The sequence below is a fragment of the Nanorana parkeri genome, unplaced genomic scaffold (assembly GCF_000935625.1).
Source record: "Nanorana parkeri isolate BGI_ZX_2015 unplaced genomic scaffold, ASM93562v1 scaffold1623, whole genome shotgun sequence".
Taxonomy (NCBI): domain Eukaryota; kingdom Metazoa; phylum Chordata; class Amphibia; order Anura; family Dicroglossidae; genus Nanorana; species Nanorana parkeri.
This window is the reverse complement of record NW_017307891.1, coordinates 67,943-83,519: the sequence shown is the minus strand read 5'-3', so window position 1 is coordinate 83,519 and position 15,577 is coordinate 67,943. Positions and strand designations below refer to the sequence as shown.

Sequence of the window (15,577 nt, the reverse complement as noted above, 5' to 3'; positions counted from 1 at the left end):
CATAGTTCTCTTTTAAGGGTTAGCATTTCTACATGCTTCTCCTTCCTTCTAAAGTTTGGAGGGGCTGTGAGGTGTTAATTATGATGTGTACAGCAAATTTGTACACATTTGCACTGCCTTCCATGACAAAGGGTTAAATAATTACAAAACCAGGCAGCACTGTTCTCGGAGTCTGATGCCGGAGGTGAGTCGGCAGAGAGGACAGACAGTGTTTTAACAGACGGGCAGATGTGCTCCTGCTGAGAGGAGTGTTTTATACATCCTTGAACTGATCCACTCTTGTAAGTAGTATCACTTTTTAAGGTTTCCATTAATACATGTGTCTGAAATGAAATGGGGCGCTCTTGTATTAGTTTTTTTAAATGATTACAACCCTGACTTGTTCACTGTATGTTAATGAAGGTATTGAGAGAAACACAATCCGCAAATTGCATTCCTAAGTCTTTTCATTAGGATAGATCAATGTGAACCAGGATTCAGCCATGTTGCCTGCTGCAATAAAACATCTACAAAGTAAGACATATATTTTTCAAAATAATTTTCCGTCAAGCTGCGTGAATGGAAATACATATTAAACATATAGAGAGGTTTTCTCAAATTTGATTGGAAAAGTGAAAATGCACTTTAAAGAAAATAATCCATCATGGACTTCCTTTTGTAGGCTTGTAGGGTTAAACCAATGTTTTTACAACATTGTGCCATTGTTATGAAATGCTCTGTGTGCCCTATAAACATACATTGAACCAATTGGTTGATGTAGACAACAATTTCTTTTTTTTTTTTTTTATAAAGGAGTCTTGTGTTGAGCAAACCAAAGGCTTATTTTCTTTTCTTATTTTTCTCATTAACACAGGAATCATCCGGACGGCACTTCCCAATATGGACAGAGAAGCCAAGGAGCAATACCACGTTGTTATTCAAGCAAAAGACATGGGAGGTCATATGGGTGGACTCTCAGGGACAACCAAAGTGACAATAACTCTGACAGATGTCAACGACAACCCACCAAAGTTCCCTCAAAGTAAGTGGAATCTCCAAGCAATAAATGCGTACAACATTAATGAGCTCATATAATATTTCATTGACTGACAATGTGGGGTCAGTGGTGTAGTAAAACAGGAGCCTAGAATTCACAGCTGGCAAACTGGTTTGTGCTGGAACCCTTTCCTACAAATTATGTTTTTAGTCTTAGAAACTTTTCGCTGGCATCTCCTTGGTAAGAGACCATCTCAGCAATGAAGGAGTCATGCCCACATGTCACCATACAATTGTCAATGTAGGAAATAAGGTGGTGCTGCATATGTTAAAGTTTATCCAAAAGAGGCTGAGGATCGGTGTGGGGATTTGGATCGGTGTGTAGTGTATTTATCAATAATCAAATAAAGATTTCATTTTTGGTGGAACTCTCATGGATTATGGAGTTTGTTTGATCTTTGCAGTTTGGACCGGTGGTACATTTGTAGCCAGCACCTGGCAAGTAGTCATGATGGTGGAGTCAGCACTTGGGATGTTCATGATGTTCACTTTGGATTAAAGTCAAAATGTTTTTGTTTTTAATATAGTATATAATGTTTGAAAACCCCTGTCAGGTTTTGTTTGAAGGGGGGTTCCATTCGGTGGAACTCTCACGGAGTGCAGGGTTTGTTGGATCTTTGCAGTTTGGAACGGCGGTACATTTGTAGCCAGCACCTGGCAAGTAGTCATGTTGGTGGAGTCGGCATTTGGGATGTTTGCGATGTTAGTTTTGGATTACAGTCAAAACGTTTTTGTTTTGAATAGAGTATGGAATGTTTAAAACCCCCTGTCAGGTTTTGCCTAACCGGGGGTTCCATTCACTTCCTGTCCAGTTGAAATCTTTTCTTTTTTGAGGATCTGTTTTTTGAGGAACCGGACGCAATTCGCTCAGTGGCCGGTATCCCTTAATCAACTGATTGAAGGAGCCGGTCGGAAAATCTTTGAACGAACAGAGCCGGCAGCCAATGAACCGCGGCGGCTGTCAGAATACAAAGGAAATAGCACGGATTCCTTGATCAACGCGTTTGTAGCTTTGATGGTGGGATCTGCTCAGCCTGTGTGCTGAACAAAGACAGTTGTCACAGCATGGGACCTCTTTGGTACACTTGTTGTTTTGATGAACATTCGTGCAACTATAACAGGATTTTACAAAATCAGCAGTACCATCTTTTTATTATATGGGTTCTGTGCTTTTAGAAAATGTATGGTTTGTAGGTCACTTTACAAACTTTCAAAGCTGTAAGTTAAAGGAAGTGAAACATTATGGAAAAATGAAAAATAGCGAAAATGGTCTGGCCACCTGAGATTAAACATGGAGAGCAGTAACTGGCAGCAATAGGGTTAAATAAAGAAAACTGGGGAACAAAACCATTCTAAATTTAGATTAAAACCTACTTTTTTCTCTCCATCCTTTTCTGCTCATAAGATTTATCGAGACCACTTCTATGTTTTTTACACCAATTCTTCACTTGTGCTTTATCGTTAGCTCCTACAATTTACATGGCAACAGTTGCAAAAGATGAGAGATGAAAGCGTATACTGGACTCTACACAGGACTGTAGTTGTCTTCATTTTTATATTAAAAAAATACGTATAGTTTAAACTTTTTTTTTAGTTTTGAATTAAGTAGGAAAAGGTTGAAACCTCTGTCAGTTTATTTCTTGTGGTCTATGTCCTGTTGAGATTTTCCTTCACTTCCTGTTCAAGTGACGGAAAAGGAAGTAAGAGGGGATCTCCCCAGACTGAAGGGAATTCCCCTCTTAGACAGTTGTCATTAAAGCAAGTGTCCCCATTGGCAGATTTATCCTTGCCTTTTGTTTTGGTGACAGCTGTAAAATGTTGCATTCCCCATTATTTACTGTCCCAGAGACAACGGTCACCAGAAAACTGAGGACATGGACTGCAAGAAAGATATACCATCTAAGCAAGTACAGTTTATATTTTTCCTCTACCCTTTCTTCTAGAAAAGCCAAATGGCAGCCATTTGTCTTTCTATTTTTACGAGAAGTAAAATATGTCTAAGGTTTTCACTGGCTTCAGCATGTAAAAGCCTTAGATTTATAGGCCCTTTGATGATTATTTTATGGAATATGAGTAACATCTGGATAGATTTAACATGGAATGTATGTACACAGGTGCGTACCCTATGTCAATATCAGAGGCAGCTGTTCCAGGCGATGAGGTGGGACGTCTAAAAGCCAAAGATCCAGACTTGGAAGAGAATGGAGCCGTTAAGTATCGCATTCTAGATGGAGATGGAACAGATATATTTGAAATCACAACAGACTATCAAACTCAGGAGGGAGTTGTAAAACTTAAAAAGGTACATTTGCTTAAATCCACATTTTTCTTAATGAACCATTCACTACTGAACAACCACTGTTTATTCATCAAAAAAGAACTAGGAAGAGTGACAGGGGGTTATCTGTTAGTCATGTTGTGCAAAAATACATCCCTTCATAGCCAAGACATGGTTTAGGTTCAGCATTATGATAAAAGATCTGATACACAATAGAAAAAAATGGACAAAAACTGTGCTCCGTACTTCAAATTATTATTTTGCCATACATTATATCATTTAAAAACATTGACTTTGGCTCTATATAGTTCCTGATTAAGTCACAAGTTTTATTTTTCCATACTATCAAGCCCAATTTTTCTAAACTTTAATTGTAAGCCAGTTTTATTGTAAGAAAGGCAAGGTTTCTGCTAGAATAGGCCATCAACTAGGGTGGCAGGACTACCAGGTGTAATCCATAACAATCCACATATCTTGTTGCTGACTATCAGCAACACACTCCTGTGTTTACTAAAGGGTCCTAGAATGTAACCGCATAGTTTGTGCATTTCAATCTGTCTGTGCACCTAGAACCAAATCATTAGCAGAGAAAGGTGGAAGTCACTCTATTCATGCGATCTAGGTGTACTGAAACAGAATTGGCAACTGTCTCAGAAAACCACATGGCTGGAAGCGCGCAAACGGTAGCATACGCGCAGATTTCCGCGCATTTGCTGCTATAGTAATAGCCGCAAACGTGCGGAATCCGCCCAGAAAATCACACTACAACTTTTTTTAGTCGGGAAGCGCGTTTTCTTACAACGCGGACACCACCCTAGTGCGAACGACTCACATTGAATAACATCTTTTTTTATGCATAGTGCGTTTCCATACTTATCAATACGCGTGGAAAACCGTTAATGTGTGAATGGGGGCAAATTGTTAGCATAATACTAAGGATAGTTATGGAACTGTGATCAGAGGTGGGAGGCTCATGACATTTAGCCCTAAGGGCACAAGATGTGTAAATCTGACCCTGATTGTAAGTGACGGCTAGCAGCCCAGATATTAATTTGGTTTTTCAGCATTAAATCTTCTTCAAATATACTCTATTCTTTCAACAGTGTGTTGCCTGAAACTGTGTATAAGTTAAATTCTGAAAGTCTCCACTGGCAAATTAAAAGCCATATATTTCCTGGGTAGCACTTAAATCATGGGCCCCAATCCATACAATACAAAGGCCTTATCTCCCTCTTACACCATTTGGTTAAATCACTTATTGATATATCAATTATTCACATGCATAGGAGTATTTCCCAAGTCCATTGAGCTATATTCCAAACTAATTTACCTTGATTTAGAGGGCATAAATTGAGCACTGATTTGGAACGTGACTGTTTAAGCCTCCTACGGGACCAGGCTATCACCCACATTACTATAATGCATCCCTTAGCCTTTAATCCACATAAATAATGAGTACTCTTTTCTATCGCTGTAGGTAGTAGATTATGAAGAGAAAAAGTTCTACAGTTTGAAAGTGGAGGCTGTTAATGTCCATATAGATCCACGTTTCCTCAGCCGAGGGCCTTTCAAAGACATGGCCACTGTAAAAATTACTATAGAAGATGCTGATGAACCACCAATATTCATGGAGCCAAGTTACAGCTTCGAAGTGTATGAGAATGCACCAGCAGACACAACTGTTGGAAGAGTTCATGCCAAGGACCTTGATGCAGCAAACGTTCCTGTAAAGTATGTTTCTTTGTATGCTTTTGTGTGTTATAAGTCATCATGTTGAAGGGAATAAACAGTGTATATATTTTTGTTCCTCATTATGTTACCTATCTGTCTTGTGATCCAAACGGGAAATCAGTGGAATTATTTCCAACAAGGACACAAATAGCAATGATTTTTTTTGAAATAGTATTTTATGTTTAATTAAATGAAAGGGGCAGTCTCACCAGTAGACACATCATTAGCAATAACAATCTGGCAAAAGTTCTAACCTTCTCTATGCTACTTCAAAAAAAATCATTGCTATTTGTGTCCTTGTTGGAAATAATTCCACTGATTTCCCGTTTGGATCACAAGACAACACAGGGAAGACAATCACAGTCACAGATTGTCACAGACAATCACAGGGAAGACAGTATATATAGATAGATATATATAGATATATATATATTGACCTTTTCATGAAAATGCTGACATCGTGTGCGGCCGGTCTTTTGGCCCTCTATGGGGAATGTCGATGAGCAGGATGAGCTCCATTGTCCTTACTGTAGATTTTTAGTGCTGTCTCCGTCCCCGATGGGAGTTGCACCCTCTCTATTCGTCCTGATGATGATAATCACTGTCACTGTGACTGAAAGTGAAGGAACATCCAAAAATTTGAGTTGTCACCAGAAAAGCAAAAAGGGAAATCTTCTGATGGGTACACAGTTTCCTGTGACAACTGTCTAAGAGAAGATTTCCAAGACATTAAGTAAAGGAAAATCTCCCCAATAGGACAGAAATAGCAAAAACTCTACGCTATCCAAAAAAAAAAGAAAAAAAGTTTTGGCTTCAAAGTATATGCATTGTAAAAACCTATAGTAGTTTTGGATATAGTAGGGAGGCTAACGACACCTGCCAAGTTTTTTATTATTGTCTATGTCCCTTCTAGGTATATCCTCTCTCTCTCTAGTTTTCCTGACCATTGTCATGAGACTGAAAGATAGGCAAAATAAAAATTTGGACTTGTCACTGGAACAGGAATAGAGGTGATATCTTCCAATGGGGACATCTGTTTTTGCGACAAATTTCTAAAAGGGGAATTGCACTCACTTTGTAAAGATTTCCTGTCCCATCCTGTTGCTTCTCTGGGATAGGAAATTAATGTAAATCTCCCCAATGGGACACATATAGTGAAAAATAAACCAGAGTTTTTAACCATTCACTAGACTATTTAAAACACAAAAATTACAATACATACATATGACAGATCATTTAAATGATGACGCTTAATGGATTTGTTAGAAGGAAGAAAAACAGACATTAGTAAATAGGTCTAACAATTAAATCAAATGGATATTTAATTTTTTCTGTTGTAATTTGGGCTCCCAGGTGTGCTGTTGACGTTATGGGTCATATCCATATAAGATGACTTAGTATGTGCTCTGTTAGCTTTTCTTGTTATCACAACATGGAGCAAAGACTAGGGCTCAGTGTAATTGCAGTACTGAATCATTAAAGCACAGTTTCCCCCATGAATAAATAAGACACGGGTTCAGACAACAGCAAGACGCAGCGCCAGAACGTCTTCTGTCTCCGAAGCCATTGCATTTTGCACGGTACTTAAATCTTAAACCGCTTAGTAAATGTAAACACTCAGTCACAAGATTGTTAAGCCAGTATCATTTAGTTAGAGCTCACAATGAAAATGAAAGGTACTTAATGTCCCATTGAGATTATACTGGACTGCCAACGTAAACTACATTACATCCCATCGTTCAAATTGATGCTGTTAACCTCCCGTCTGACACCCTAGACTGAGTGAGGGGGTTATGGATTACTGAATCCAACTCTTTATTCATTAATGGGTTCCTTGGTGAATTTGGAGCTTGTTCGGCTGCCTGGACATTGATAATCGGGAGCAGAGGTTGATTATCCAATTACATTTATCGACATACAAACCAATAAGCCGTATGTGTTGTGTTTACAAAAATCATTAAAAACACATCAGACCGAAAGCATTAACAACCCCCTCCCGAGTTCACTTAGACATGTATTATATAGAAAGGATTCTGACAACAAATGAATATACCTAAAACAAGATTCTGCCCTTTAAAATCCATCTCTAGCTTAAAATAAAAAATACAAAAAAACAAGATATTGATATAAAACCGGGCATTAAAGTGCATGTAAGGGCACAACTTATTTTTATACTTTTAATCTTTTTTTTAGTTTTGGATAAAATGGGGAAGGGTTAGACTCCCTACCAAGTTTGTTTTTTTTCCAGTGATCAGTGTCACCTAAACAGAATGAAAGGGGAAATCCTATGTTTTAGAGTTGTCCTGTGGGCAAATAGTGCAGGGAAATTTTCCAGTGGGAAGAAATATTCCAATGACAACTATCTAAGGGCTTATACATATGGCCGATTAGGGTCGTACACAGCCCAGATCAGCATATTGCTGGGGCAAGTGTGGCCAGGTGCTTCGGGACAGAAAAGTTAATGACAGGTGTCCTCATGTACTCGCTTATTGAGCAACTACCTAAGTTTAGGAACAAATATGCACCCCTGGACTCCGAAAGTTTGCATCCAGGGGCGTACATCTGTCCCTAGCTGCAGGGAAACACACCATGATTAAACAGCTGTGAACAGTGTCAACCTGTCATTGATTTGTTTTGTCTTCCTGTCAAGTGATTGGTGATTCAAGTGATTGGAAGCATGTAGCTGTACCCACCCAAAAAAATACACTGATCTGGACAGATTACAATCTCAATCAGCTTTAATAACAGAAAGGGGAAATAGTTTTTTGGCAGAAGAGACATAAAAATGATTTTCTACCAAGAAAAAGCAATTTTTTGTAGACTTTGGAAGCCTATCCCCAGGAAAAAACCAACAAACTCCCATTGCAACAGGTTACCACCACACTGCAAGGGTTAACTGCTCATTTATGTTGAGGAGACCTGTATAAAGGACCTTTATTTACCTGATTCCTGATTCCTTCTCCCACTGGTTTCAAGACCTGCACTCGTAGCCTCTCGCCCCCCCCTACACACGGTCGAAGGCCTGCTGACATTATCACATCTAATGCAGGGCCCATAGCCCCCTCATTATCTGTTAGGCTGCCAAGGGACAGTCTACAAGTCACATCACAGGGAAGACAAAGAGTGTAATGACTGCCAGGGTAGTGAGGATCAAGAAAGTAAAAGTCCTTAATACATCCCCCTAGACACAAATGAGCAAAAGAAAAAACCTTGAAGTGTTGGGGTCCCCCCACTGCAAGGAAAGTTTTATTTCCCCAGAGATATGCCACTTAAATATAATTATATAGCTATTATATATTTATTTATTTGTTTTCATTATAGCATTTGCACTTTACTGTTCCACTTTGTCTAAATCTATAAAAAGAGCTCATTGACAGCAAAACATTCTCTAGATTTATCCCATAACTGATATTCCCATTTACAGTCATCTAGCATTGATGCTAACTATCGTGCTAGTGCCTGTTGCATACATGATAGATTTGGAAGGCAGAAATCCTAAACATGATAGGTCGCTGTGAAAATATGACATAGCTGGAAAGTAAAATGTGAAATTCAAGTGTTAGATAAACTTACAGTAATAACTCAGAATGAGCTCTCTCTGGCAATCCATGATAGCTTTCCCTGACACAATTTAAACTTTTTGTTTATCTCTTTTGTGGAGGAGATATTTTCCTGGCTAGGACAGCAGAACCAGTTTGTCAGTAACAGATACCCGCGCTCTGTCATCTGAGTCTTCTGTGGGTGTACACAGGCCTTTAATGTTTTCATTTGTTCACCGTGTAATAAATGACACAGCCCCATACAACGGCCATAAAATGAATTTCCGCAAGAAGGTCCTCTATATATTTTTCCGACATTCCAATGCCTAGGAGACATCCTTTTCCCCTGAGTTTTATGTTAAGTATTCACAGCGCTATCGTGATTGCCTATAGCTTAGTTATATTCTCGCTGTGCCGGATATTGCCGAGAAAATGTCAGAAATGTTATACTCTGTAAATGTAAAGCAGATCACCAATTATGAATCAGTGGGATTTAATTGCAAAAGCAATTTCAGCTTATACTATGTAGCTCTCAAATAAAACACAAACGGCAGAATGAGGACTTATCAATGCATACGTTAAAATGACGCACTGAGGAAGTCCATTTGTATTGTTATCAGCAATCCTGCCTCCATCAATTGCCCCTTCCCTTGGTGTGAACAGTTCCAAAGTTACACAATTTTAAAGAAGATTTAGGGGGTTATTCACAAAGCTGCCGAAGGATCCAGCTGTAGCTTCGGCTGATCCTTTGGCTAGTTTCGGCCCCAGGACCCCTTCGGTTCAGGGCTGCTGTACGGGCTATTCACTATTCACCCCCTCTACGATCCTCCAGCGCTGACTGGAGGAACGGACAGGGGAGGGGGCGGGCACAGCTGGCTCTAGATAAACAGAGCTAGCTGTCACTCACGCAGCTGAGTGGATCCAGCCAGTATTGCACAGCTCTTTTAGTATATCGTGGGCAATAGCCCGCTACATACTGAGCTTTGGGTCATGGAAGGAGGTTAGTATACGTCCTCCTGTGACCCTAAAGAGAACTATGGGGGAAAACACTTAACCCATAGTTCTCTATTAGCTTTTAACAAAAATCTATCTTATTTCTGTATCACTCAGCTGTATATCCTCAAATCATCTCTGAATTGGTACTGACACTGTCCTTCCTTCTGGAGGGTGTCTAGTTTTGTTCCCCATGGTCCCAGGGAATAGAGATTTTTGGATGCCATGCTACACCTACAAGGCTTTTTGACTTTGTCCTGACCATAAGGTTTATAGAACACACATCTTAAAATTAGTGCTATCATTGAGAAGTGGCAGGGTCTTTTTCAGTGGGGCACATTTTGGTTCAGTGAACACTATACAAGCTTCTATACAGCTGTTTTGCTTAGAGTATATCTAAAAGCAAACCTTTTTGTTTTAAAATTTTGGATGAAGTAGGGAATAATTAAAACCCCATCAGGGTTTAGTTTCTTTCTTTTTTTGCCATCTGAGTTCCATTGGGGAGATTCCTGTGCGGTAGACACAACAGAAAGTGACAGAAACTCTCTGTAATGTTACGGAAATCCGGTCTTAGTTTTTAAAGAATAACTCTGGGCAAATACAATCTTAATCCTTGCATTGGGGCTACCCCAACACTGCAAGGGTTAAGTGCTTGTTTTGCCTAACTAGTTAAAATAACATATACTCACGGGAACAGTGACCCCGACTGACTCCTTTAGCCTCGCTCCCCCTCTGTTCCAGCGGTCTAAGGTTCTGTGAGTAATCACGTCCTATACAGTGTATAGGGTTTGAGGAGGTTGGGGAACATATCATTGCTGGAGAGGAGGGGGAGAGAGGCTAAAGGGACCCGTCTTGGAGCCAGCCGGGATCGCTTTTTGGGTGATTATATCTCTGTTATATTAGTTACCTAGGCTGTAGGCCTAAATATCAATTCTGCAATCACAGTATTCGGTTCACTTTCTTGGTAAGAAATAGGTGCAATAGATACTCATGACTATAGCTGGACAAATCCCAGGAGCCAGGTATCCAAAGCTCCCTAAAAATGACCAGCTGGCTCCTGCATTGGACATATTGGCTCCTGAATTCCATATTAATTTGCCCACCACTACTATAACTAGCTACCATTATTTATCATAATCTGTAGTTTTTAAACTTACACCATGGTTTATTTATTATAAAGTATCCTCATTCAGTACTATGGCCACACTCTATACTATGGCTGCACAACTTTGCCCGTGGGCCACAAAAAGTCAACTCTTGACAGCTATAGCCAAACCGAGAACAAAACTTGGCAGCAACACTGGATGCACTTTCTGGAATACTGTCCTACATCAACTAGAACAATATTGTTGGTTTTCCTCTAAAGATAAGCTGAAAAGTTATGTCATACCGTAAAGATTACATGTGCTTACAGATAAAACACTTACTACATCATTTCATTCACTAGTCTGTGTTATCTTGTATTTGGCATCATGTTATTTTTTTTTCATTAATAGAAAGGAAAGATCCTGATGTAGCAAAACGTTCCCTACATGCAGACATGAATAAATGATGAAGCTAAATTTCCTTTTAAAAGTTGTTTGATAGATTCCATTAATATTCGGATTTTGCCATGCCTGCTGCTGGGAAACGACTCTCGAATGAATCTTTAATATGTAACACTTGAGCACCGGGCTGCTTAGTAATTTTCTTGTCTAATTACCCTGCGATCCTCCTCTTTAGGTATTCAATCGATCGGCACACTGACCTTGACAGATTTTTCAACATCCAAGAGGATGGTTACATCAAAACCACAAAGGCTTTGGACAGAGAGGAGAAAGACTGGCACAACATCTCTGTGATAGCAACCGAAGCCTGTAAGTATTCCCCAGATGGAGCAAATTCATTATCGAAGTCCCGTTTCAGAGAGCAATGGAGAGAGAACAGCTGCAGCGGGCAGCATTTCCTGCCTTCTCTGGCTGTGATGGAACCCCTCGTCAGAGATGAGTGAATTGATTAGCTTCAATTGATTTGCTGAATCGTCTGACCTCACTGAATACAGAAAAAAAATATTTTTTCCTCCATTACATGAGTTCATTTCTATGTAAACATTGCCTTTATTTAACGTTCAAAGAAGAATTTCAACTAGGGATGTTCAGATACCAAGTATTGTACTTGGTACAAGTACAAGTACAGATACTTTTCCAGCTCCAAGACTAGACTAGAGAAAAATTCAAAAGTTAGGAGGCAGCTGTCATTTTTAAATAGCACACAGAGCTCCTGGGATTTGTACATCCCTGTTTTAATGTATGATTTTTTTTTATAAATATATATTAGGGATGCACCGATACCATTTTTTCAAGTACAATTTCTGATACTTGTCCAAGTACTCACAGATACAAGTACTGATGCATTTTTGGTTATTGTCATGTGACAGTTTTTCTAAAACAATACTGACTAATGATTTCAGGACAGTGGTGGAGCGCCTGAGTCAGGTCCCAGCTGCAACCACTGCAACCCTGGTAGTTATCGTGAAAATATCAAATATCGGCACTGGTATCTGAACATCCCTAATTCCAACCAATTATTAAATTACTCTGTTTGGTCCACTTAAAATGCTAAATATGTTTAAAGTAAGTGTAAACCGTAACTGCATGACTTTTATTTTAGCTTTAACCACTTAAATACCAGTCTGTATATACACTTTAATTACAAGGCCGTTTTTCAGTTTTTAAGTGCTGTGATAGTCTGACTGGCAATTACTTAGTCATGCAACACTGTAACCAAATTAATTTTACATAATTTTTCTTAGACAGATAGATATTTCATTGTGTGGTAATTAATAACCACTGGTGTTTTTATTTTGTTTTAACTAAAGAAAAAAGACCAACATTTCTGAAAAAAATGCCTTACTTACTTTTATAAAACATATATGAAATAAAAATACCAGGACAGTACAAATGCCTCTGAAAGATTGCTTTTTGGGAATTAGACACCCAAAGATCTACTACAGGGTTATTCACAAAACGGTGAAGAGTTTGGAGAAGACAGGAGAAGTGAACAATCTAGGTCAAAATAGCTGATTTGTAAAAATTCTCCAATTCAGCTCACTTACCAGTTCAGCTATGTTGTCCTAGATTGTTCACTTCTCCTGCCTTCTCCAAACTCTTCACCCTTTAGTGAATAACCCTGTAATTTTTTGGCACACTTTTTTGGAAATGAAGAAACATGTTGGTGTTGAGGTGGTTAAAAAATGGAACTTGATAATGGTGCACTAGATACAGTGTTGTGTGTGGTAGTTGCATTACCCGTTATTATTATTATTGTACAGGTCATAGACCCGTACAGGGAGAAGGAAGTGAAGGGGTTAATGTACAGGTCACGTGGAGTAATAGAATGGAGAGAAGGGGGTTAATGTGCAGGATAAGGAAGGTGAAAGTGTCAATATACAGGTCACATACAGAGACAGGATGGAGATGAGATGTACAGCCCACACTAAGACCCGATTCACACTAAGCGACATCCACCTTACAAGTGGATCCGCGCGTCCGGGATAGTGCGACTGTTCAGGGCGACGTTCCGGCGCCGATAGTGCAACCTTCGCCGTCGGGCTGCATTCAAAAATAGAAAAATTGTGCAACATCAGCGGGAAAAAGGGTCCTGCTGAAGCAACAGCGATGAGCGACATGCGACATGGAGCTGTACATTAGAACAGCTCCATTGAATAACATTGGTCTGCGACTTCTCACGATATTGCGTGGCAAAAATGCGCGATATCGCGGTGGAAATTGCACGTGAATCCGCTCAGTGTGAATGGGGCATAAGAGTTGGGTGGGTGAAAATGTAAAAAATGTGTAAAATGATTACACAATCACTGATCCCTTCCTTCAGGGCCGGTTTACACCAATGCCGTGCATTAATTGTACGGTACAGCACAATGCACTTACCGTGTGTTACAGTGTGACAGGTGCATTGTGAATAATTTGAAGGGCACCCCAAATGCGCCTCCTGCCTGCAATGTGCTTGACCACAATACCGTGCGTTGCAGTGCGGTTGAAAAAGTAGTGCACTTCCATTGGGAACAAAACACAATACTCTGTTCCATAGGAAGCTCTTGTACTCTTTTGAGCTACAGACACTTTGCTACAGGTGACTGAATGCTCAGATGTGAATAGGGGCCATTGAAAACAATGGGATTCCTCCTGTTGTGCATTGTAGGCCTTAGGCATTCAAGATACAAAATGCTGAGGTGTGAATGGGGACTAACTCTTACAAAAACAAGGGCTATACTGAAGAACCAACATAATATTCTGCTACCCCCTATTCATATATTGACAACATATCTCATATCAACTCTGCAGGGACTTTACTGGTACTCCATTATTATATTTCAGTCACCAATTTCCTTATATAAATCAACCATGTTAGAACAAACCTTTTCACAGTTTAATTATACAGAGACACATAAAATAAAAAGTCTTAAATGAACATACAATACAGGATTGCAGTCCAAAAACACAGAATAAAAATACTCCTCCTAGACAAGTATTCATCAGGAAATTGACGTAAGCAGGTTACCAACTAACACATATTGAAGTCTTCTTATAGCAGTTATGTCTGGGATGAGGCAATTGCATGTAATGGTATTTCCGTAATTGTCACTCAACACATTTCACAGGCTACATATGTACTATTCCAGGAGTATTGTGTTTAATATAGCAGAAATGTAGTGTGCGAAATGTGCTGAGTGAAAATGATGGTGATGCCGTCACATGCATCTCATGCATTCACTACATTGGGACTCAAGGATAAGATGTCTAGTGGTTTAGTGGAGAAAGCAGACACAACAGGTAAAGAACAAGGCTTTCATATATAACATTTGAAAATCAAAATTTAAGGGTTGCTTATGATCAGCAATCAGATTTATGCCATGCTTTTCTGCTAAAGCATAAAAGTGGCTCCTGGATGGCCAACTGTATATATGAGACCTACAGGTAATACTTACCACTGGTGGCTAAGGAAATTGGAGCAACATGCTAACGGTTAGCGGATTATGTGCTTTTTCCTTTCAACTAATGACAATCTCTGTGTTTTTTTGACAGCCCATAATGCTTTCTCAAGAAGAGTACCTGTATCGATAAAGATCTTGGACAGGAACGACAATGCTCCAGAGTTTCCTGAACCCTATGAGGCAGCTGTTTGTGAAAATGCACCAATGAACAAGGTATTATTCAACTTTTTAACCTTTTTGCAAATTCCTAAATGGGTTCTGACAGTGCTGTGATGGGTTTGAGTTTGGGGCAATGGCACAGTGTCCATCAGATCAATCAGCTATTCTATAACCCTCTTTAGAAATGTAACCTGCAGACCTTATCATTAAGTAAAAATGAATTGTATGTTATGGGTATAAAACCAAGTACACCACCCCAAGTTCTGCTATTAGTAATGAGTTGGGTTTAATGCAAATTCACTGAATCAAGCAGGAAATCCAGAAACCTTGAATATAGCGTCCAACCCCATTAAAGTCTATAGGTGTCAAATGTATCAATTGTTTCTTTTCAAGGTCAGTTTGCAAGCTTCTGGGATTGTCTAATCACTGACTGTTCTGAACCAGCCCCCCCCCCTCACCTTTGTACATAACCTTCCATCTAGCTGCCAGGGGAGGGAGAGGGATAGTGTTACATGAGTGACAGTTCTGAGTCTGCTGAGGCTGCTGACATCACATCCAGGATGGTGGGCCCCAGGGCTTTTGGATGTCTACATTAGGGAGGTTTTTATAGATACATATCATGCCTAAACAGGGCTGTCCCTATAATGAGGCAGCCTGAGCTGTTGTCTTTGGCAGCATCTCTTTAGGTCATGTGCGGGGGTGGCAGACTAGCAACAATGTTTGCAGTGTGCCTGCCTCCCTTTCCAGCCAGAGCACTTTAGGTTGCTAAGAGCTGGGCGGGGAGATGTGTCTAGTATGCTCTGGCCAATGTCCTTCTTAGCTCCTGGCAGCCATTGATCTCACTCATGGACC

General features: G+C 39.7%; 1 protein-coding gene across 1 annotated transcript in view; it reads left to right on the top strand.

The window, feature by feature from the left end:
- CDH11 (cadherin 11) overlaps positions 1-15,577 on the top strand; it is a 142,461-nt gene that overhangs the window by 116,054 nt on the left and 10,830 nt on the right. Inside the window, exons 5-9 of the mRNA XM_018570897.1 lie at positions 854-1,021; positions 3,150-3,337; positions 4,791-5,044; positions 11,299-11,432; positions 14,658-14,779. Of these exons, the coding sequence (XP_018426399.1) occupies positions 854-1,021; positions 3,150-3,337; positions 4,791-5,044; positions 11,299-11,432; positions 14,658-14,779 (866 nt within the window). The remainder of the gene's footprint in view (positions 1-853; positions 1,022-3,149; positions 3,338-4,790; positions 5,045-11,298; positions 11,433-14,657; positions 14,780-15,577) is intronic.